Source organism: Schistocerca americana, chromosome 8 (assembly GCF_021461395.2).
Source record: "Schistocerca americana isolate TAMUIC-IGC-003095 chromosome 8, iqSchAmer2.1, whole genome shotgun sequence".
NCBI classification, from domain to species: Eukaryota; Metazoa; Arthropoda; class Insecta; order Orthoptera; family Acrididae; genus Schistocerca; species Schistocerca americana.
In genome coordinates, this window is record NC_060126.1 from 412,184,991 (window position 1) to 412,210,238 (window position 25,248).

Below are 25,248 nucleotides of genomic sequence, written 5' to 3' on the forward strand. Positions count from 1 at the left end.
TATCGCATAATCGAAATTTAGCTGATTTCTTTTAGTACTCATGTGAATTGCTTCACACTTTTCTTTATTCAAGGCCAACTGCCACTTTTCGCACCATACAGATATCTTATCTAAATCATATTGCAAGACGTTTGATCATTTGATGACTTTACAAGATGGTAAATGACAGCATCATCTGCAAACAATCGAAGAGGTCTACTCAGATTGTCTCCTATGACCTTAATCTAGATCAGGAACAATAGAGGGCCTATAACACTTCCTTGGGGAACGCCAGATATTATTTCTTTTTTACTCCATCACGTTCCGTCTATTACAACGAACTGTGACTTTTCTGATAGGAAATCACGAATACAGTCGCACAACTGAGGCGATTCTCCGTAGGCACGCAATTTGGTTAGAAGACTATTGCGAGGAACGGTGTCGAAAGCCTTCTGGAAATATAAAAATTTGGACTTAATTTGACATCCCCTGTCGATAGCACTTATTACTTCATGAGTATAAAGAGTATATTTTCTGAATCCGTGCAGACTATGTGTCAATAAATCGTTTTCATCGCGGTAATTCATAATATTCGAATACAGTATATGTTCCAAAATCCTACTACAAATCGACGTTAGTGATATAGGCCTGTAATTCAGCGGATTACTCCTACTTCCCTTTTTTCGGTATTCGTGTGACTTGAGCAATTTTCCATTCTTTAGGTACGGATCTTTCAAAACGGTTCAAATGGCTCTGAGCACTATGGGACTCAACTGCTGTGGTCATCAGTCCCCTAGAACTTAGAACTAATTAAACCTAACTAACCTAAGGACATCACACACATCCATGCCCCAGGCAGGATTCGAACCTGCGAGCGTAGCAGCAGCGCGGCTCCGGACTGGAGCGCCTAGAACCGCACGACCACCGCGGCCGACGTACGGATCTTTCTGTGAGCGAGTGGTTGTATATAAGTGCTAAACATTGAGCTACTTTATCAGCATACTCTGAGAGGAAATTGACTGGTATACAATATGGACTGGAGACCTTGCCTTTATTAAGTGATTTAAGCTGCTTTGTTACAGCGAGGATATCTTCTTCCATGTTTCTCATCTTGGCAGTTGTTTTTCACTGGAATTCAGGAATATTTACTTCGTCTTCTTTGGTGGAGGAGTTTCGGAAAACCGTGTTTAATAAGTGGCATTATCATCAGTAACTTCACTGTTGTTATTGCGTAGTGAAGGTATTGATTGCGTCTTGCCACTGGTGTGCTTTATGTATGACCAGAATTTCTTTGGATTTTCTGCCAGATTTCGAGTCAGAATTTCGTTATGGAAATTATTAAAAGCATCTCGCATTGAAGTACGCGCTATATTTCGAGCTTCTGTAAAACTTTTCCAATCTTGGGGATGCTTGGGCATGCTTTCACGTTGCTGCTGCAACAACGATCTGACCCATTTTGTGTACCATGGGGGTTCAGTACCATCACTTATTAATTTATGTGGTATATATCTCATAATTGCTGTCGATACTATATCTTTGAAAGCATTCCACAGCTTTTCTGCACTTACATGATCAGATCGGAAGGAGTGAAGACTGTCTCTTAAAAAGGCGTTAAGGTCATTTTGATCAGCTTTTTTAAACAGATATACTTTTCGCTTCTTTTTGATGGTTGTAGGTGTTACAGCATTCAGCCTAGCAGCAACTGCCTTGTGGTCGCTAATCCCTGTATTCGTCACGATACTCACTATTTGTCCAGGATTATTTGTAGCTATGAAGTCAAGTGTGTTTTCGCAACCATTTACGCTTCAAAAAATGGTTGGAATGGTTCTGAGCACTATGGGACTTAACATCTGAGGTCATCAGTCCCCTAGAACTTAGAACTGCTTAAATCTAACTAACCTAAGGACATCACACACGTCCATGCCCGAGGCAGGATTCGAACCTGCGACCGTAGCGATCGCGCGGTTCCAGACTGAAGGGCCTAGAACCGCTCGGCCACACCGGCCGGCATTTACGCTTCGAGTGGGCTCATAAACCGGAGAGAATGATGCTTGTCTAAGTTGCAGGCCAGCCACGAGGACCTTTCCGTGGTGGATATCGGCGGCCAACCGGCCCACTGATACTACGTCCAACCTCCGTTACACGGACGCATCATTCTTTTGGCGGGGGGCGTCGCATCTTGGAGCTGCACTGGCGCGAGGAGCGAGAGGGCTACTGGCCCGCGCTCTCTGGGTGACGTCGTCCGGCGGACTGGAGGCAGCTGTCCGCAGGGGTGGGGCCGGAGCGCGAACTTGTGGCCTCCCGTGTACAGAGCTTGTCTGCGGTCACTGAGCAAGCTGCCCTGGACGGATGGATGGAGCTGCTAAGGCTCACTACGACGACGGCAGCCGGCCGTTTTCCTTGTGCGCTCTGCATGGGGCCCACGAGTCGCGCGTGAGGGAGCAGTCAGCCGTGTTCTGGGCCAACACCGACTCAAAGGAAGGCCTCGGCGCTTGTTCGTGACGTCACGTCAGCTAGGCACGGCGAACGCCAGGTCTGTTGCAGCCAGATACGTCTGGGCGTTCTTATCACTATAAATCTCCTATTTTTGGAGAAACTGTTAGGTATTGTTTTGGATTCTGCAGTTTTATTTAGATGAAAGATTTTCTTACTATCGTAAAGCTACAAATGAAGGTCATAGTTCTGTATTACTGAATCCTGTCGAAACAAACGTAGATCAATATGAGAAGATGCTTTGCCCCATTACAAGCTTCGCAAATTTTACATTCAAGTAACTATATTTGGTTGATACATTTTGCTATCGAAACTTACCCCAACCTCCTTACAATTTACTCGTTTCTTTTATTTATTTTCGTTTGATATCGTCACTGGCAGTGTGAACTAATTTACATGTGTAGGCCGGCCGAAGTGGCCAAGCGGTTCTAGGCGCTACAGTCTGGAACCGCGCGACCGCTACGGTCGCAGGTTCGAATCCTGCCTCGGGCATGGATATGTGTGATGTCCTTAGGTTAGTTAGGTTTAAGTAGTTCTAAGTTTTAGGAGACTGACGACCACAGCAGTTAAGTCCCGTAGTGCTCAGTGCCATTTGAACCATTTACATGGGTAAATGTCAAACTGTTGCCAGTCATTAGATTACAGTCGTTTTCAACGAAAGGAATTCTAAAGAGGAAACAAAATAGCTTCATACCTTGAAAATACTGCTGAGCTTAAACTTTTTAAACATGCACATTAGAAAAGATAAATATTCCCCTCTTGCAACTGAAAGGAGAATATAAGATAAAAAAGAATTATTTGATAAAACAAGTATCTCTCTTTTGCCTCTTCTTCTGTTCGCCACCCCCTCCCCCAACGTGTACAACCGCAAGATAATTCATTAACATTCAGTGCTCCTCACCCCATAGTCAACCAAGATACGTAAGGAAGAGCACCAATATGTTCACAGTTTCTTGTAAAAGCAACCCAGTACAAACGTAACTTCCTCAGATTTACAAATAAGGTAAAGAAGCACGAATTCTGTTGCTGCTGGACCATGAAGTTGTTTTTGTAAGTCAATCCTTAAAACAGGTGGAAATTTAAGTTCAGGAGTACACTATTTGTTAAGAAGTGTAATGAATTGCACAATTAATTGATTGCAGAAATCTCTCAGAACAACGTGTGTTGGTCAACTACCGCCAATAGTTTCACATTTTCTCGTGTCAGAGAGGGAGACGCCACCATTATGAGTATGCCTGCAACAGACCTGGCGTTCGCCGTGCCTAGCTGACGTGACGTCACGAACAAGCGCCGAGGCCTTCCTTTCAGTCGGTGTTGTCTTGGCCGGCGGCCAATTAGCCGTGGCGTGAATAGGAGCGCTACGTCCGCAAGGCTAGGCGAGCGGGCGCGGACGGTGATTCCGACGTTGGCATCGGTGCTGACGCACGTACACACGGTGTACGGCGCCATCGCCGAGCTTATCAGAAGGCCGGCTGTGTACCTCCCCATCGCACCCCCCTTAGATTTAGTTATAAAAGGGCACAGTGGATAGGTCTTGAAAAACTGAACACAGATAAATCTAGAAAACAGGAAGAAGTTGTGTGGAACTATGAAAAAATAAGCAAAATATACAAACTGAGTAGTCCATGTACAAGATAGGCAACATCAAGGAGAACTGGAGCTCAGTGGTGCCGTGGTCACGTGGTTAGCGTTGGCAGCCACCGAACGAGAGGTCCTTGGTTCAAGTCTTCCCTCGAGTGAAAAGTTTATTTTCTTTATTTTCGCAAAGTTATGATCTGTCCGTTCGTTCATTGACGTCTCTGATCACTGTAATAAGTTTAGTGTCTGTGTTTTGCGACCGCATCGCAAAACCATGTGATTAGTAGACGAAAGGACGTGCCTCTCCAATGGGAACCGAAAACATTTGATCGCAAGGTCATAGGTCAACCGATTCCTCCACAGGAAATCACGTCTGATATGTTCTATACGACACTGGTGACGGCATGTGCTTCACATGGCAGGAATATGCTGTCGACCCACCTAACTTGTACACTTGGCGAATGGGTAAAAAGATTCTTCTACCTTGCCCGATTTAGGTTTTCTTGTGGATGTGAGAATCACTCCCAAAAAAGTGATGTAAACATGAGAGTTTGTCATAAAAAAATTAAAATTTCCAATCGAAGGAAGACTTGAACCAAGGACTTCTCATTCGGCAGCTGCCGACGCTAACCCCGGGGCCACGGCACTACTGAGCTCATATTCTCCTTGATGTTGCATATCTTGCACATGGACTAGCCAGTTTGTATATTTTGATTATTTTTTCATAGTTCCACACAACTTCTTCCTGTTTTCTCGATTGATCTGTGTTCAGTTTTTCAAGGCCTATCCACTGTGCCCTTTTATAACTAAATCTGAGGGGGGTGCGATGGGGAAGTTCCCTTGTTAGATGTAATAAAGTCAGTGACACAGTTTCCTTTGTTTCTCTGCACGCTTCGGCGTAAGTCACTCCGCTCTCTCAAATCATACATCTACAGAAGGCTCGGCTCCCACAAAATCATCGGAAGAGAACAATTACTACGTTGGTGCATAACTTCGTAACGTTTTTCCATAAGTTTATTAAATGCAAAAGAGATACACATAACAGAATCTTTATTTATCAGTAACATATTCTCCTTCTGTGACTGTAGAAATCACGGGTTTTGAGGCGTAGAACTCGTGGGATGCATTTCCATCTGTAAAGGAAGCTCCTTCAAGGTTGTTCGATAGAGCTCGGAAATGGTGAAAATATGAGGCCGCAAGATCAGGTGAACAAGGTACGTGTGGACTGACTTCCCAACCCAACTCCTTCATAGTGTTTATTGTTCGTCTAGCAGAAGTCGGACAGACGTTATCGTCGAGTAGCGTCACTTCACTCGGTCTTCCTGGTCCTGTTTTTGGACTGCGTCTGCAAGACGTCTCAGTTGCTGACAAGAAATGTCAGCAGTGATGTTTACAGCTCCTGAAGCAATTCGTAGAACACTACACTGTCGCTGACCCAGCAGATGCACATTATCTTTTGTGGATGCGCACAGCTCTTTGTATGGGAAGCTGCTGTTTTGTCTGGGCTCACCTATTCCTTTCTTTTCTTTATGTTAACATGAAGACTCCATTTCTTGTCACCAGAAACAAGGCAGGAAGATCGATGTTGGTCATGAGCCATTTGACGACAACCTAAGAGAGATGCACATACGGCCACCCAATGATATTTGTGACTTTGCCTTAGAGGATGCTGTACCCAAACACCAGATTTTTTAATCTTCTCCACTGCATACAGATGTCGCACGATGGTGGAATGATCACAGGTCATCACATATGGTATTACCCCCATAGGCGGCGCAAATGTTTCTGGCTGTCTCCGCTGCTGTCACACCTCTATTGAATACAAACTGAAGAATACGTTGGAAATGTTCCGATGTCTCCACTTGGCACATAATTTTCTAGCGTCCGCAGCTCCATTCACTATTTCCAAATGACAAAATGACTATATGGGAACTCAAATAGCAACAGTAAACTAGAAAAAAAATGACAATCGATAAATAAACCCATAGCAACCGGAAAACCAACATGCACATGCATCATTGTTTCGATTTTGTTGTTGAGAGCGACATTTCAAGACTAACACGGGCAGTATAAGGCACAGAGCAGGTTTCTTTCTCATTTCTCTGATTTTGCAAGCTACGAACTTATGCATCAGTCTAATATTTTTGCAATCCTTAGTTACCATGAAATATTATTTAAAGCGAAATTAGCATGCAGGAAGGTGTCGCAAAATTATTAGCACGAACACTCATTGTGCGACCCAGTCTGGAGGCGATATCGTTGGAAAACTTGCCTTCTTTCTGGGCCTTTGTGAGCGGCTGACGCACAAGATTTCTGAATCGAGACTCGTAAGCTGGCTGATAGTCTTGAGTATAGCGATGCACAACACTGGTGAGACATTGTATTTCAGTTACCTTGCACCAATGCAATATGTTTTCCCCAATCAAAGTCGGTTCCGTGCATAGCCGTTTTGTTCCCGGGTTCGATTCCCGGCGGGGTCAGGGATTTTCTCTGCCTCGTGATGACTGGGTGTTGTGTGATGTACTTAGATTAGTTAGGTTTAAGTAGTTCTAAGTTCTAGGGGACTGATGACCATAGATGTTAAGTCCAATAGTGCTCAGAGCCATTTGAACCATTTTTGAACCTAGCCGTTTCAAAATAAGTTATTAAAGTTAGGCTTAACTTCTGCTTCCCAACCGTAAACCAACACTGCGTTCTAAATGGGGCGTCACTATAGTTATAAAAACCAGTCTTATTTTGACTTAGCTCTGTTTTTATCCAGGTTGGGACCCGGTGGCGAACTTCACGTTTTATTAACCCTGTTGAACATGTTCCAAATTCTGCAGGTGGATGTATCCGCTGTACAACAGCCCACAGAGGTAAATGTACAGGTGGGCATCAGATGTGTTGGAGCATCAAAAAGCAGATCTCTGGATTCGATTTGGATTCGACAAATTACGGAATCTGTGCGCAATAGCACGACATAGTAAAAGCATTACGAAACCCCCTAACCCTGGAAACAACTTATATTTGCAAGGTGCCGGTATAATTTTACCCCTTAACATACCATTTTAAATGTAGAAACGTAATCTCCGCATGAAGCTGAGGAGTTTGAAATCACGTGTGCCCCACTTCAGGTAAAGTAAGGCTGATTTGCATAGTACGGAGAGTAATCATTCGTACGTGGCCGACATGGACTCTATACTAACAATCATTCCCTAATTTGCATGTTAATAGTCACGTAGTATCGCAATCATTTTTAACTGAAGTGGACGCAGAGAGTTCCCAGCCATAGAGAGAAGTAGAACATGGAACGCATTACGAGAGGACGTCGCTAAGCCAATAGTTTAGCGAGGGAAAAACACAGTTTTTCGCCTCACGAAAACTCAAGGCAGTTTTCGACTGCTGAAGTTTACAGGTCCGCACAGCATCCACGCGCCGCCGTCATCATACGCCAATGCCGACCACAGCAGCCGCCAACCAAGCACGGTAAATATCGTGTTTGCTCAGGCGCCCAGTAAAAGAGTCACTAACTTGTGTGTGCACTTCAGTTCTATTGCAGATTGGAGTTATTTTAAGTATTTTCTTCTCATTCCCTCGTTTCATGCTACCCACGTATCGCGTGTGTGTTCGTAAGGCTTAAAAGTCGAGAAAGGCATCGGTAAATATACGTTGTTGTCCAGCTAAAATAGCATAGACAAAGGGCATATTTAAGTGTTGTGAGTGTAATATTTTGGAGCGCCAATTGCTTTGTGATCATTGTATTGTAAGTTACGCTAAGGGTTCATTTCTTATGTAAGAACGCTTTTGAAAAGGTTGTTATGTGTTCACGTTTATCCCGATTAATTTCATTTAGTTTTGTGAATTCATTGTCAGGATCTTCCTTATTGCAGAGGAGTTTTCAACGTCACCAAATACACACGTGAACCCAATGTATGAGGTGATTCTGTAATAAAAAATTTATTACAGGTAACAGTTGTTTGTGTGTTCCAGAGTGGAGGCTATACCTTCCTCATTGAAATATTTTAGGGCATGTATGACTGCTGTTATCCTGATATGTAATCGTGACGTCATCCGAGATCTCCTTACGTTGCGGGGGCTGATTTCCCAGGAACTTCAGTTCTGTCAGATATCTCCGTGCGTGGCAAGTAGTAAGGGTCATAACGATCGGGGGAGTACATTAGATGCTAAACGGTTGAAAAGTGACAGTGGGACCGTTCCCAGCCCGTCCCCTCTCTGAAGAATGTAAAAAACTTTCAATTAAAAAAGGTTACTTGCTGAGTTTGACTGTTCTTCATCCTAGTATAATAATACAAAACACACGATTAATTACGTCATGGGGACGGGGGTCATCGCTGTTTGGATTTTGGTGTTGAGCGCGACAGTTCAAGCCTAATGTGGGCAGTATAAGGTAGAGAGAGGGTTTCTTTCTCTGTTGTCCGGTTTTGTAAGCTACGAGGCAACGTATATTCCGGTCGACGTACTGAAACTGAAGCGCAGGTTAAGTTTTCGTACAGTATTACAATTGGATATTTAACTATCACTCTCTATAATTTATAACAACACGTGGAAGAGCTTCAACCAAATGTGAACTTTAAGGATCGCTTGCAGCTTAATACGTCAGAACTTCTAACAACCGAAGTTCAGCGCAAGAAATGAGACTGTTTGCTGTAATATCTGTCTTCACCTCAGAAGGATTATGATTTGTTGTTCAATGTACAAAATAGACATAAGACGGAAGAAATTCACTGCAATGCACGATACTTTGACTATTCCTGTCAAAATGAATATGACAATTCCACAGCGTGCAAGTTCTTGACATACGATTAACAACCACTCAAGTTTGCCAGTAACTTCAAGAATATGCAATGCACGAATAGATCTCCGCGCCTAATCAGAGTGGAGCCAGTGACAGGTGATGGCAAAATAGCTGAACCATCGAAAAATTCGTGCGTTTCTGCCAGATACTGGCGGAGAGAAGTACGGAGAAAATTTCTTACAAATTGTGCTACGAACACCAAAATGACATGAATCAAAATAAGTAACAGCATGATAACATTACTCAGCAGAAGAAAGTTGACAGGACCTGACAGAATGCCTATGCGATTGTACATACAGATTGCAAAAGAAGTTGTTCCTGTTCTAGCAGCAGTATGCCGTAGGTCGATGGAGGAGCGAAGCATTCCTAGCGATTATAAGAATACGTTTCCAAGAAGGGCCACCGAACAGATGCTCATAGCTACACGCCCATATCGATGACGTCAGTACATTGTAGGTTACAGAATACTTCTCACCAGAATGAAAATATCCTCTGTGGGGATAAACATAGAGTCTGCAAACAACGGTTGTGTCAAACCCAGCTCACTCTGTTTGTTGTCGAGATCCAGAAGGAAATAGATACAGGCACCCGTGTTGATACCATGTTGGTTCAAATGGCTCTGAGCACTATGGAACTCAACTGCTGAGGTCATTAGTCCCCTAGAACTTAGAACTAGTTAAACCGAACTAACCTAAGGACATCACAAACATCCATGCCCGAGGCAGGATTCGAACCTGCGACCGTAGCGGTCTTGCGGTTCCAGACTGCAGCGCCTTGAACCGCACGGCCACTTCGGCCGGCTGATACCATGTTCATTGACATCTGAAACGTGTGTGTTAGAGCACCGCAGAGTAACTTAATTAATAAAATCAGAGTGTACGGAGTATCAGTCTAACATTATGATTGGATCGAAGAGTCTGTAGTAAATGAAACACAGCATTGCATGCTTAGTGGAGAATGCTTTCCTTCCAACCTTAATCTAACACACCCGTACGAAATGAAGGTTCCAACCCACTCATTCCTTGCCCATCTGACATTCCACTCATCTCTTAACATCTACAACCCACATGTCAACCATCAGTTCCTTCATACGTACAAATGGTTCAAATGGCTCTGAGCACTATGCGACTTAACTTCTCAGGTCATCAGTCGCCTAGAACTTAGAACTAATTAAACCTAACTAATCTAAGGACATCACACACAGCCATGCCCGAGGCAGGATTCGAACCTGCCACCGTATTGGTCGCTCGGTTCCAGGCTGTAGCGCCTAGAACCGCACGGCCACTCCGGCCGGCCTTCATAGTAACATCCTGTTCCATACTTCTGATCGCAGAACTCTACACCTAGTGGCTTCAAGGGCTCTGGACTGGCTGTCACACCTGAACATATTCGTTTGATTGAAAATACATTTGTGTATATTAATTGAGGTGACAAAAGTCATGAGCCAGCGACACGTACATGTACAGATGGCGGTAGTATCGCGTACACAAGGTATAAAAGGCAAGTACATTGGCGGAGCTGTCGTTTGTATTCACGTGATTCACGTGAAAAGGTTTCCGTCACGATTATGACCGAATAACGGCCATTAACGGACTCTGAATGCGAAACGGTAGATGGAGCTACATGCATGGGGTATTTCATTCCGGAAATAATTACGGAATACTGGCGTTACCATTCACCATGTACAACACAGAAGGCGACGACCTTCACTTAATGACCGAGAGCAGCGACGTTTCCGTAGAGTTATCAGTGCTGACAGACAAGAAAACTGCGTCAAATGTTAACAGAAATCAATGTGGGACGTACGATGAATGTATCCGTTCGGACAGTTCGACAAAGTTCGGCATTAATAGGCTCTGGCAGTAGACCGAAGCGAGTGCCTTTGCTAATAGCACGACATCGCCTGCAGCACCTCTCTTCAACTCGTGACCATACCGCTTGGACCCTAGGCAATTGGAATACCGTGGCCTGGTGAGATAATCCCGATTTCAGTTTCAAAGAGCTGATGGTAGGGTTCGAGTGTGGCCATGGACCAAAGTTGTCAACAAGGGAGTGTGCAACACAATGATGGTTCCATAATTGTGTGGGCTGTATTTACATGAAATGGACTGGGTCCACTGGTCGAAATAAACCGATCATTGACTGTAAATGGCTATATTCGGCTACTTGGAGACCATCTGCATCCGTTGATCTGTTGACTTCATGTGTCCATACATGTCACCGGGCGCCAACTCATCGTTATTGATTTGACAAACTTCCTGGACAATTGCAGCGAATCATTTGGCCACACAGATCACCGGCCATAAACCCCGTCGAACATTTATGGGGAATAATCGAGAGAACATTTCGTGGAGAAAATCCTACATCAGCAACACTTTCGCAATTACGGACGGCTATAGAGGCAGCGCAGCGCAATATTTCAGCAGGAGTCCTCCAGTGACTTGGCATATCGAGTTGCTCCACTGCACCGTCAAAAAAGGAGGCCCGATACGATATTAGGAGGAATCGGATGACTTTTCTCGCCTCAGTGTATGTCGAAACAGAACTTTTTGCACCATCGAATTACTTTCAATCGTGGTACTCTATATATTCCGTTAACAACACTTAGTCAAATGGTTGGTTCAAATGTCTCTGAGCACTGTGGGACTGAACATCTATGGTCATCAGTCCCCTATAACTTATAACTACTTAAACCTAACTAACCTAAGGACAGCACACAACACCCAGCCATCACGAGGCAGAGAAAATCCCTGACCCCGCCGGGAATTGAACCTGGGAACCCGGGCGTGGGAAGCGAGAACGCTACCGCACGACCACGAGATGCGGGCAACAGTTAGTCACTTTGATAATTTGTACAGGTATCATTTTTCTTTTCCTGACATCTCGCTATTAGTTCGGTAATGAGTGAACGATTTGCTTGTGTGGTGTTATAAACAGAACAGTGGTAACTCACACGTGGATGTGTTACTTTAGTTTTGCTGCCAACTCAGTGCGTGTGGGGAATCATTAGTGAAGAGGAATTGGTAGTCGAAGATACACCTGTAGTGGTATGAGTCTGGTGCATCTACAGGGTTTGTAGGCCTTCTCCTCAGCCCCTCGAGGTAGTTCCGTCATTCTCAGCACTCGGGTTCCGGCGGGCTTACAGAATTATCGCACTCCACGCTCGTATCAATCAGGTTGTATGGTAAAGTATGATAATGCGGTATATTTTAGTTAAAATCACTAATCTGCTATTTTCCAGGCCTTTTTCGGAGAAGATCATGTTGTGAGAATCATCTGTACTAATTTTGAGCTTAATTTCAGTGCTCCTTGCAAACCAACCGATTGTGCCTAATCTACTTACGCCTTTTGCACTTTTATTGTACTTGTTTCACTGCGTGCTCGTGTTTATCCGTTTTCTGTAAGTTTTTTGTAACATCTTTCAATGACTGTCTCCTTGAGAGCCGCGCTGAGTGGCAGCGCGGTCAGGGGCACCATGTCACGGATTGCGCGGCCCCGCCTCCCGGAGGTTCGAGTCCTCCCTCGGGCTTGGATGGGTCTGTTGATCTTAGCATAAGCTATTTTAAGTAGTGTGTAAGTCTAGGGGCCGATGACCTCAGCAGTTTGGTCGCTTAGGAATTCACTCACTCACATTCTTGTTGAGATGGGCCTTATGTAGCCATATGGTCGCAACCGCTCATACAAAGGGCGAGTGCCTGAATATAATTGTTCGAGTTCGGGGAATTATACGTGCGACCAGTGCGAAATACTTAAGTCTTCCTGCGAGTGAAGTCAGCTGATTGTTTTAGAGAGACCTGTATGGTGTTTGTCTTTATGCATCCACACAGGCATGACTGCATGGATCCCCCATCGAGTGCCTGAATATAATTGTTCGAGTTCGGGGAATTATACGTGCGACCAGTGCGAAATACTTAAGTCTTCCTGCGAGTGAAGTCAGCTGATTGTTTTTGAGAGACCTGTATGGTGTTTGTCTTTATGCATCCACACAGGCATGACTGCATGGATCCGTCATCAAGATTCCGTATCACGTCTTGCGTGTGTTACGTGCGCAGTTTTGTATAATGATCCAAGAACGACCACCTATGGGGAGTACAGAATTTGCTACTGTCTGCCATTCACCCATGAGGTGTCGGCTGCACAGTCAATGAGCCCAGATCGCTCTTGCAGATTTCAATAATAGGTTTTGTGTGTGCGTTACGTGTATCGTGTTCGATAATGAGCGAAGGAAGATCGCATACGGTGAATGGATGAACTAATTTTTTATTACTTCTATTCATCCATATACTGTTAGCTGCATAGTCAACGAGCCCAGATCGTTCTTGCAGAATTTCATGGAAAGTAATGCGCGTCTTCGTGTGGTGACTGGTTAGGACGATTTTTTGATTTGTGTGTTGTTCGGTACAGAATATTTATGTTTGCTTGACCCCTCCACTAGCCAGCATGAGATGGCATGACATCTCGCATCACTTTTCCCGCCAGATCTAACCGGCCCCAGTATTTACTTTGTGCGTAAGCTCACTAGAAATGGGAAAACCAGTCATGTGTTTGAGAGGCGTGAGTAGGAAGGTAATCCATACAGATGAATTTAACCCCACTAGCAATGAGTGTTCGTATTACCAATACCCATCCCGTGGACTATAAAATTAAAATATGCTACGAGCCACTTAGGCACAGGAATTTAGCACCCTTAACGCCTGAAATACTTATAGTTCTAATCCCAGGCTTGCGCAGTGATCGCTAATAAATTGCATATTCGAACCACATATATCATCTTGTTGTTCAACTGGTTACTTCAAACGCCTAATCACGCCTAATAGTTCATTCTTAAGTAGATATCAACATCCCGGCCGCATGTTATCCTGTTCTAATACTGAGTTATTGTTTTACAATCTCATGTGAATAGTGCTCATGTGAGAGTCGGTAATGTAATTTTTTTGGCTGCTCGGTCCCCTCTTCTGCGTTACCCGTTGTGCTAAAGTTTCAAATGTATGGACAAAGTAATGAATTTATTCAGGAACTACTCGGGTCGACCCTCGTTGTTTATTATCTAGCACTGAATCATAGAAAATAGCGTCGTCGTATGCAATTTCAGAAATATTAATACATTCCATTCAATCTTTCACTAACGGTACTGCACAGAATAATCAAACGACAATCCACATAAACACCAAGGAAGGTATAATGAAACAATCAAACACCTCTCAATGTATAAAGACAGCGAAGGGTGGGAATTTAGTGAATGCGAGCCCGTCCCAAGCAGAGGGAATATAAATAACGTTTAAAAACAGAAAAATTCTGAGGTATTCTGTGGGCGTCCATCGTCCATCACGCTGTTCACTCAACGAAGCCCCTGGACTACCCTACAGACAATGACTACAGCGCTACATGGGTAGGCCGGTCGACGTTCTTTGTACCAACAACTGCCGTACTATTTATGACTTGCTGAGAAAGGGTTTATAAACTTCCACTTCGGTCTGGCATCTGTACAAACACTTCACGTATGGACACGAGTATTGATGCCTGTAGGGACTTTCTTGTATTTGAATCTCAGCGAATCCGGTATTTCGGAAAGATGAATAATTCTTGATATAGGACTGCGTGAAAGGATGTTGAGAGCTACCGTCAGTATGGTTCAAATGGTTCAAATGGCTCTGAGCACTATGGGACTCAACTGCTGAGGTCATTAGTCCCCTAGAACTTAGAACGAGTTAAACCTAACTAACCTAAGGACATCACAAACATCCATGCCCGAGGCAGGATTCGAACCTGCGACCGTAGCGGTCTTGCGGTTCCAGACTGCAGCGCCTTTAACCGCACGGCCACTTCGGCCGGCCCGTCAGTATGAATCTACCGATAGGAGCCTGTTAAAAATGGTGACTCTCAGCATATTTTTTCGCAGTCCGAAACCAAAAATTATTGATGGCTCACGGAAAATGACTGATTAGTCAACACGGCTTAAACCATTGAAATATTTTCTGCGAGTATCCCACTACAACAAGCTTCATAGTTACAGAGCAATATGTACAAACCGCTGACACTTCTTCTACCAGGTGACAGCGGTGTATTTCATTTCTGAGAAGTAAACTCTCGTCCTAAGTGTTGCTTACCTCCGGCAGCAGCCAGTTGTACGTTATATTTGGCGACTACATCGCCATGTTTGGCAGCTCACTTATATTTAAAAGGATGGGACCAACTACAGCGAAAACTCAAAGAAAGACGCATGTTAGAATTTTCCTTTCTTATTAAAATTCCTGCAATTGTTCGGCAACGCTATAGAGGTCTAAATCGATTAGCTGTTCTCTGAACTGATTGTATATCTTCCCTTTGGGCCGTTACCCATGTATCATGTCAGATACAAACAGTAGTCGTGGCTGTCTTTTAACCTTTTACTACCTCAGCTTCTCTCTCTCTCTTTCTCAGATGGTTCAAATGGCTCTGAGCACTATGGGACTTAACTTCTGAGGTCATCAGTCCCCTAGACTTAGAACTACTTTAAACTAACTAACCTAAGGACATCACACTCGTCCATGCCAGAGGTAGGATTCGAACCTGCGGCCGTAGCGGTCGCGCTGTTCCTGACTTTAGGGCCTAGAACCCCTCGGCCACTCCTGTCGGCTCTCTTTCTCACTCTCTCTATATCAGCCAACCATCTTTCTTACCCTACGATTACTTGTCTACAAGGTGAAACGCAAGTATTTGCCGTCAGTTCCTTGTTGTTCGGGATTCTGTCACAGGTCATTCAAGACCGTTGGAAAATGAAGGTAGGCTTTGCGGAGAACACATCGATTGGCTGTATGGCGCTGTCTATTGAACTACGTAATATATAACACTCAAGGAAAAGCAGCTATGGCCTCTACCAAAAAGCTTCAAATTTGCGTGGCAATAACAGAAAATAAAACACAATTAAAATTATTACACGGCTGTCTGACTTACTGCCACATTTAACAGTGAACATAGAAGATGTAAAAATAATTCCACATTCAAACCTTATGAGCACAGACGCTATGTTATTCTTTAAAACACATAGGAAATGTATATTTCGTAAAAAAAATTATAAAATAATTACAAAGCACAAGGGGAGACAAGCTGTATGCTGCGACTATTAGAATTTATTTGATTTAAATTTTGTATCTTTTGGACTATATTTCTATTTATTTAATCATCGCGGCGAGGTATGCGGTTCCTCTTACTTACTGAATAGTTCATGGATGGCGACAAATGACAGCAAGATGGATAGTTGGTGTGACTTGCCGTTGCGTTACGGATGTAGAGTCTACTAATTTCAGTGGCACCTCATATAGGTTTTAATTATAAGTACAATAAAATCAATATGCTTAATAGCTTTTATTACCAATGTACAGTCATCTAAACTGACTTAACGCGGAAAATTTCTGCAGGTTCAATGTTGTAACCATCGTATTAATGCAGAATTATGTTAACGGCTGCTACATATTGGCAAGACAGTATCCATTTCCCTGGTCAAGCTGTTCCCTGCTTCCTAGCAGAACGTTTTGAAACAGTTCCCAAAACTGCGTGTTTTTGTTAGTGATATGATCGTTAATCAAACTGCAACTAACGTTTTTATGATGGAAAAATATCTCTAGTTCTTGAAGGATGTGGAGGAACATGCCCTTCCCACACTTATGCAACTAACCTTCATTAAATGTCTAAGTCGCCAACTTATTTTGCGTTGTAAGTAAATGAGCGGCTATACTCGATTCTTCCCGGGGTGGCCGAGCGGTCTGGGACCGCAAGACCGCTACGGTCGCAGGTTCAAATCCTGCCTCGGGCATGGATGTGTGTGATGTCCTTAGGTTAATTAGGTTTAAGTAGTTCTAAGTTATAGGGGACTGATGACCTCAGAAGTTAAGTCCCATAGTGCTCAGAGCCATTTGAACGATTTTGAACCACGTGGCAACGTTTCTGTCCAACACGACATGTTTCCCAAACATAATTTCCAGCTTCCTTTCCGTTTGCCCAACGTGACAGGCCCCATAGTCCAAGCAATCAATTTTATAAACTCCAGAATCATTAAATATATTCTTTGCATCTACAGTACGTTGCAAAATACATTCAAAGTTACTTTTTGTTCCGAAAGACGCTGCCACTTTGTACTTTCTAAAGACAGTTGTAATCCTTGTACTCATTTCTCCATAGTAATATAAACAAACAAACTTAGAATTTTCTTTAAAAGTCATATTGTCGTAAAGGGTAAACTTATTTTCGTATTTATTAGCTATGTTCTTATATATACTACCTACAAAGTCATGTGGATGGTTATTCGCTTTTGCAATATGCCTTATTATTGCGATTTCATCCTCATGTTCGTCTTTTGATAACGGGATTTTGTAACTTTTTATACTATCCTCTGATTATGTACCTCTTGTATTTTTTAGTAATAATACAGGCTAGGCACTAGCTCTAATCCAGATTTACTTTAATAAAACATGGAAGGAAAGGACGACTGATTGCTGAGCTCCATCATTTTGAAAGTACTTTTTCTTTACATTTTGTCAACAAAAAAATGGTTCAGATGGCTCTGAGCATTATGGAACTTAATTTCTGAGGTCATCAGTCCCCTAGAACTTAGAACTACTTAAACCTAACTAACCTAAGGACATCACACACAGCCATGCCCGAGGCAGGATTCGAACCTGCGACCGCAGCGGCAGCGCGGTTCCAGACTGTAGCGCCTACAAACGCTCGGCCACTCTGGCCGGCTTTTATGAACACACTTGTAGCTATAGCCTTTTACAAATACGTACTAAATGCCAAATATAGTTTAGTAATGGCCATATAAAGCATAAATTACACTTTGAACTATGCCAGAAAGTTGACAGATCCACAAATGTCTCACACAGCGACCAAGATGCTGGGTCTCCACACCTACCCTCCATTTCATAGACTCACCAACTCAAAGCATTCGTATACAAGAACATGAGCATTCGTGTTCTGATTAGGGTACTCATCCTTGAAAAGTCGGAAAATAATCTGGTTGTCTAGAGAGTGGCTTTTTTTCAGTTCTGTTTTTTTTTGTTATCCCAGGCGTAAGCAGCTTAAATGTCTTATTAAATGATTTTGCGTCTACGGTTTGATTTTCTGGTCTGATCGAGAGGTAATGGGTAGGGTGAAGGAAGAATTAATAAATTTAAGGTCTCGTTGGGATTCGATCCCGCGACCTTCCAATTTGCAGACATCCGCGGAACCACCAGATCACCAAGTCCGAAATGGTGAAAACCACGCATTATTCATTCCAAAGTGTTTAACACGTTCACGCCGTTGCTGAGAAGTGGGTTCTCGCTGTGGGGTTTCATGCTTCCCTTCATCTGGTGTTGCCGCTTTTCCTGTTTCTCGCTGTGAGGCAGCGGACGTATTCGAAAGGCTTAGGCATCTATTTAATATATTGAGCATTTACAATGAAAGTGGTGTAAGTCCATTTCTTTAAAAAAAAAAAAAAGCAGAAATGAATGTAATTGTACACTGGATTCATCACAAATTATGTGATAGCTGAATTGTCCAGTAAGCTCTCTCGTTGTAGGGGCGCATGGGTAGGTAAAAATTGTTACTGCTGTTTCATAGACAATACATCGTTCGTTAGTGTATTTCTGGTAGCATAACTGGTACAGTCGAGCTTGAGCCACAATGAGTACACTTGGAAAGGCTATGACGTATTTGAGCCGATGACGACATATGCCACGGGGGAGCAAGGGGGGAGGGGGTGGCAGTAGATTTACTGATAATGGTTTCGAGGTCGTCCACCAACAGATAGCTTATTGGTACAGTCACCAAAGCGCCATGCCATCTGTGTCCACACTTTAATAGGAAATGCTCACAGCCAGAAAACTCCGTGTGGAGCAAACGTGTAGAAGCAAACAGGCAGCCATATCACAGAGACCCCCTCGTGCTTCCTACAGCCAACTGGACGAGTTTGAAAGGGGTCAAATTGTGGCCTTGCCTGCCTTGCCTTGCACCATTGGTGTTTCTGGAGGGGATGCTAACCAGCGCTCGGTACTTGCATAATGTTGTTAGACCCGTTCTTTTGCCGTTCTTGCAACAGGACGGTTATGTGTTGTTTCAATGGGATAATGCTCATCCACACATTTCCCGTGAAACTCATAGTGCTCTGCAAGAAGCGCAACAACTTGCCAGGCCTACACAATCTCCGGACTAGTCTCTAATCGATCAAGTGTGGGATACGAGATGCGACGAGTAGTGACTCGTGCGACTGGTCAAAAAACAACTCCTGTAGAGTTACGAGAACAGACCGCAAAGGCGTGGAATAACGTGTTCCAGGACAGTATTCCACATTTGTATGATCGTCCTTATTGCAGAGTCAGCGCCTGAAGTGGCGCAAGTGGAGGCTACACCACATTAGAGATGGGTAGTTCGCGAACGAACGTGTGTAAAGGAACGGTTCACCAAGATGAACGGAAGGACCGAGGAACGAATTCCAAGAAACGATCGGTTCATAGTTCACTTCGGTCGCGGCGGCCTACTTATAGTTCCCCGGAACGAGGAACGATCGGTTCATAGTTCACTAGTTCACTTCGGTCGCAGCGGTCACTTCGGCAGTTCTCGTTCCAGCCTCCGTCGCGTGCTCGACTCAGTCTCGGTCTCCCTCGGCCGCACTCGTCGTTCTTCGCATGACCACCTGTCTCAGTTCCACTGCCGACTGCTCCTAATTAGTTCAGTATCCAATTGTTCGTTTCGTTCACTGCGCTCGCCTATTTTACGTGTGTTCCAAACTGTTCTTGCACTTGGTTCTGGCTATTCCGCGCCCGCGACCGGTAATCAAAAAGTATTTTATACCTACGTAAATTGCATAAAAATTACGTTGTATGTAATAGGTACGTCTTTTCAGGTAACAAAAGGGCATATCAGCTCACTTCACTATATCGATGAACAGCAGAAGACATACTTGTAACAAGGCAAGTTTTTTTTGTTATTAATATATTTTTTGGTTTCATCGACTTGATTTAGCACCTAACTTTCAATAATTTGCCTGATTTTTAGTGTAAGAAAATTCATATAAAACGATTTTCGTGTATCTTTCATATACAAAACGTTACATTTAGGAAGGCTCTAATTATTTTTAAGTTTCGTTGTTTCCAAGTTGCATTACCTGCCAGTTTGGTTTCTTTGGGAAAAAAAGTGAGTTGTGGGTCATTTTGGCTCAGTAGAAAAAGCGGTGCCTCTCCATTTGAAAAGACACCGATTGCCCTAAAATCATATTTATTTATTATCCCAAAAACATTTGTTCAGAAGGAGCTTTCAAACCAAAAATTTTATTACTGCGAACTTAATTATTATTATTATTGCTGCATTAACGTTAATAATGCAACATAAAAACCTAATTTAAACTAAGCGTGTGACGCAAGTATGACAAAACCACATTTTATTTTATGCTTCCATAAAGTCTCTACTTCGCCTACGAACTCAGAGTCAACGTGAAGTATATATATAGGGTGTAAACGATTATTGTTTACAACGTAGCATAGCTATGTAGTGGAAGTCGAAACGAAGAATTTAATACAAGACACTTGTGATTTATGAAGTTAGGAAACAGCCACCAACAGGTTTAGAAGACCACATGAGCTACAGCCCATGCGCCTGGCGTGAGATTTTCATGTTCTCTTCTCCAGCTCTCTACACATCGTCATCGATTGTTTCGCAATTGTTGCTTGCATGACCTTGTTATTTCTTCACTGCCTAATTATTACATGTTTGTCTGTGTGTTGTATCTGCTCGTAACGGGCAACACATCTTCCGTAATTGGCGAGCAGTCTTCACTCGGGGCCAGTTTTCCGTGCGCCACCCAATATTATTTCCCTGCGATCAGCCACAAAAGACGACGGTTGGCTAAACGACAGATTCTGCAGAATCACAGAAATTACTTCTAAAAGTGTGTAAGAATTCTGTAATGAATAAAAACTCTATACTCTTGGTGTCCTCCATCCTTCAGTCACCTACACTACTAGTTTCCAGTTTTTCATTAGAACAATATACCAAGCACAAATGAACGGTGAACGAGTAAAAATGAACGGTTCCCAAAAAAGAACTGTCAGCAGTGAACTAGTTCCCAAGGATGAACGAGTTTGCCCATCTCTACACCACATACCACCTGGGTCGATAGCTGGTTATCTCAGAAGCGCTTGTGCTATTGACGTGTTAATATATTCACTTCATGTGCTCCATATTCCCTGTTGCAACAATAAATCCTGAGTGAAATGGAGACCTCTACAAGGTTGTACATTTTTTTGGCAGTTCATTTAAATATTAAATAGTCTCTAATACATATACATTAAACATTTGATGACGGAATACATGAAAATGATCCCATACTCGCAAAAAACTGTCGTAGAGAGTAGACACAAGAGATGCTGAATTTAATTTCATCTTTTAGAAGGTTGCCTGCTATATCAACCGAAATATTAGTACTTGAACTACATCACGACGAGATAATAGGCAGGCAGGCAGCAGGTAGCCCTTCTTCAGGCCACAAGTGGCCCATCGGGACCATCCGACCGCCGTATCATCCTCAGCTGAGGATGTGGATAGGATGGGCATGTGGTCAGCACACTGCTCTCCCAGTCGTTATGATGGTTTTCTGTGATCGGAGCCGCTACTATTCGGTCGAGTAGCTCCTCTATTGGCATCACGAGGCTAAGTGCACTCCGAAAAATGGCAACAGCGCACGGCAGCCCAAACGGTCACCCATCCCAGTGTCGGCCACGCCCAACAGCGCTTAACTTCAGTGATCTGACGGGAACCTGTGTATCCACTGCGGCAAGGCCGTTGCACGAGATAACAAACCCAGAATAATTTAAATGAGCTGTGACAGCGAAAACCTACGTTCATCTATAGACGGTACTTGGTTGTGACTGTAACTGGTTTACAAAGAACAGGTTATAACTTGTGGACTATTCTTGGAAATATCGTTAGAAATCGATTATGTTCTGTTCTGTGTTTATAAAGGAATGTAGGCATGTGTTTGAGAAGAAATATCATCTGTAACACGCTTTGCTATGGATGTGACATGATAGTGGAGGACAGAGGAGGATAAAGATGGGCATTCTTACAACAGTCTTGGTTGAGCGGTAACAACTAATTGAGGTAATTCAAAAGTCAAGTAAAATCAAGTCTAATTGTTCCGAAAATTTATTCCAAACAGTTGTACATGATATATATATATATTCAATACGTATGCTTTGCACAGATATATTTATGCTGCTTCTCTAAGCAACATTTTCGTATTCTACAAAACGTATTTACAGTACTAAAATACACAGTCAAAACATTTGATACAGGTATGAGTGTCTAAAACTAATTTGTAAAATACATCAAAAATGAAGTATTACGTTTCGTCAGACGAACCAGAGATTCATCTCTTTTTTTAAAATCACACATGGTAAACAGACATCACACTATGAGCAAGATTCGTAAATCAGACCGTATACTTCACATCCGACACAGAGTTGTTGGCATCCGCGGAGCTGGACGTTGTCCACGAAATCCGGTTGTTACGGCCGCACCTCTCGTCTGAGCAAGTTTCGTGGATTCGGTGCCCATCTTCTACGCTAGCACTCGTTTCGCTGTTGGGTGACTGGGAGTTTGGGTAATCCAATTTCGCGTAACCGGGAAGCTCGTCTGCAAAGGGAGAAAAACAGTCATTAGTTTACATAGCTCACTCAATCAACTATACCAAAACAGATGGTTCAAGGGATTGTCTAGCTGTTGAGACCACCCTCCATGATTACCAACTTTTTCTCGAAATAAAAGATCGGGGTGATCCAGATCATCTTGAGCGAACACGAGACAATCATAAATTTCTTAAAGTAATTTGTACTGAGCAACGTGTGATGTTCACATGTAAATTATGCAACTGCGCACTATTCTTTGATGAGGATGGTGCAGTAGACGTACAAACGGGATGTGTCTCTGGTTGTTTTTTCCGCTTATTGAAGCAGATGGAAATATTCATGTACTTGAGGAAAATACTAAGAAACTGTAATATTTCACAGACGCTAAAAAATTGTGTTATGCATAAGAATACAAAAGTATAAGGTGCGAGAATCGTACATGATACAATTTTTCTTCATATGCGCTGGAATGGCTTGCAAGATATGTTGGACGGAAGATACAGCCAACACAGCTAGGTATTTTAGTTGGGTGTCAGCAAGGAAAATGCTAAAGTTATGGAGAGAAGTCATAAAAGCTACTTGTTAAACAGAAGAATAAGAAAGGAAGAGGAAAAAAATTAAACAATCCTCGTATCAACGAAAAAAAAGCTTAGAAAAGATAGGAAAAATCAAAGGAGTCATCAAAAGAAAGCTGTCGCATCCGAAGAAACACTTCATCAACAGAAATCTTCTACTGACATCAAAATTGTGATGTAATTCAGGATTATCTTTCTAATCTTTGCTTCTAGAGCAAACTTATGTGCAATGGGACCACGGCTGACGGAGAAACTAATAATTTGAAATATGTTACAGAAGGATATCTTGCGTATTGACATTGTGCAAAATGACGAGATACTGCGATCATAGCCTGTTTGGCCTCAGGGTATCCAATAAAGAACAACAGTACAAATCGTCTAATACCGTGAATGCGCTATCAAAGAGAGCACTGGAACGCCTGGAATGAATCGGGACCAATGCCATCGGGTTATCTTCATAGAGGAGTACATGATTCCTCTGACCATTGACAACTGTTGAAGAAGAGTTCGTTGGTACCCACGGCCGGTTCCCGAACACTAATCGATGTACATTTGGCGCCCCTTCCCCCTCTCCCCCCCCCCTTTTTTCCTCGTACAGTTCCATCCGTGTCAGTTTTCAATACTAATTGTGATGCACACTGTGTACAAATCTTGGTCGCACTTGTCCCTCGCCGTTCGCTGTGTCGGAGCGGTTCTAGGCGCTTCAGTCCGAAACCGTGCTGTTGCTACGGTCGCAGGTTGGAATCCTGCCTCGGGAATGGAGTTGTGTGATGTCCTTAGGTTAGTTAGGATTAAGTAGTTCTAAGTCTAGGGGATTGATGACCTCAAATGTTAAGTCCCATAGTGCTCAGAGCCATTTTTTTAACTTGGCCCTCCTCTCAGCTTGGCAGCCCAAGGGGTGGCTTATGTCACTCGGGTCGTAAACCGGCCTGCTGGTACCTGTCAACGCAATTCTCATGCATGCAGGTTTACTGGTTCAGTGTGCAGAAAGGTAAGACATGTTTCGAATTTCTAACGTCTGTAAGTGTCACTGTACACTATCTGGTCAAAAGTAATCCGTATGTAATGCGGAACTGACCAGAAGATGTCGCAAGTGGCGGCCCCACCAGTATAAAAGAAGGCGCGGAGTGTGGTTTGGTCAGTAGGCCAAAAGAAGCAGTTACAGCAAAACGTGTCGGTCAAGAAAGGTCAGTGACTTCGAAATGGACAAATCACTGGATGTCAACTGAGTAACAAATCCATCATGGACATTCCAACCATTATAAAATTGTTCAGGTCCACTGTTGGTGATGCGAACTGCGAAGAACAACTACAACTAAACCAGGACCAGACAAACATCGTGTACTGACGGACATGGGCTGTTCAGCACTAAGGAGATGGTTGTATAAAATCACTTGAAATCAGTGGAAGGAATCTCTCAAGAGCTACCAGCAGTCAGCCAATACGACGACTGTGTGTAAGAAATTAGAAAGAATGGGGTACGATGGTCGGGAATCTTCTGAAAAGCCAGACATTTCTGTAGCGATTCTTGAGATGGTATAAAGACTGACGTCACTGGACAGTGGATGCCTGGAAACGAGTCATTTGGAGTGATAAATAACGCTATAACCTGTGGAAATCCGTTGGAAGGGTTTGGGTTTGGAGAACGTCTGGAGAACGTCACTTGTCTTCATCTCTATTGGCTACAGCGAAGTATAGAGGAAGTGGTTTTATGGTATGGGGGATGGCCCACTTATTGCGCTTAAGCAAAGGGTGAGTGCAGAAGTATATGAACACATTTTACAGCATTGTGTTCAACGTGCTGTAGAGAAAGAATTCGGAGGCGATGATTGCATCAGCGTGACAGTGCAACTCTGTCATGAGGCAGTATCTGCGAGGCAATGGTCTGTGGACAATAACATTCCTGAAATGGACAGGCCAGCTTACAGTCCCGACCTGAACCCAATGGAACACGTTTGTAACCTCGACTTCGTTCCAGACACCAGCGTCCCACAAAACTACCTGCTTTAGTTTCGGTTCTTGAAGAGGAATGAGCTGCCATTCCTCCACATTCAGACGCCTGACTGAAAGTTTTTCAACAGAATTCGAGTCATCATAATGGTGAAGATGGGAAGCATCCCACATAAATTTCCGCTAATGGGTGTTCGGCTGCTTTCGATCGGTTAATGTCAGTTGCAATCAGTTG

At 43.3% G+C, this 25,248-nt stretch overlaps 1 protein-coding gene and 1 pseudogene across 1 annotated transcript in view; both read right to left on the reverse strand.

Annotated features, from left to right (window-relative positions):
- Nucleotides 1-21,530: 21,530 nt before the first annotated feature.
- Nucleotides 21,531-21,648, reverse strand: LOC124546395 (annotated as a pseudogene).
- A 342-nt stretch (nt 21,649-21,990) lies between these two features.
- LOC124545891 (roundabout homolog 2-like) overlaps nt 21,991-25,248 on the reverse strand; it is a 187,120-nt gene continuing 183,862 nt past the window's right edge. Inside the window, exon 22 of the mRNA XM_047124851.1 lies at nt 21,991-22,495. Coding sequence (XP_046980807.1) covers nt 22,293-22,495 — 203 coding nt within the window. The 3' untranslated portion in view covers nt 21,991-22,292. The remainder of the gene's footprint in view (nt 22,496-25,248) is intronic.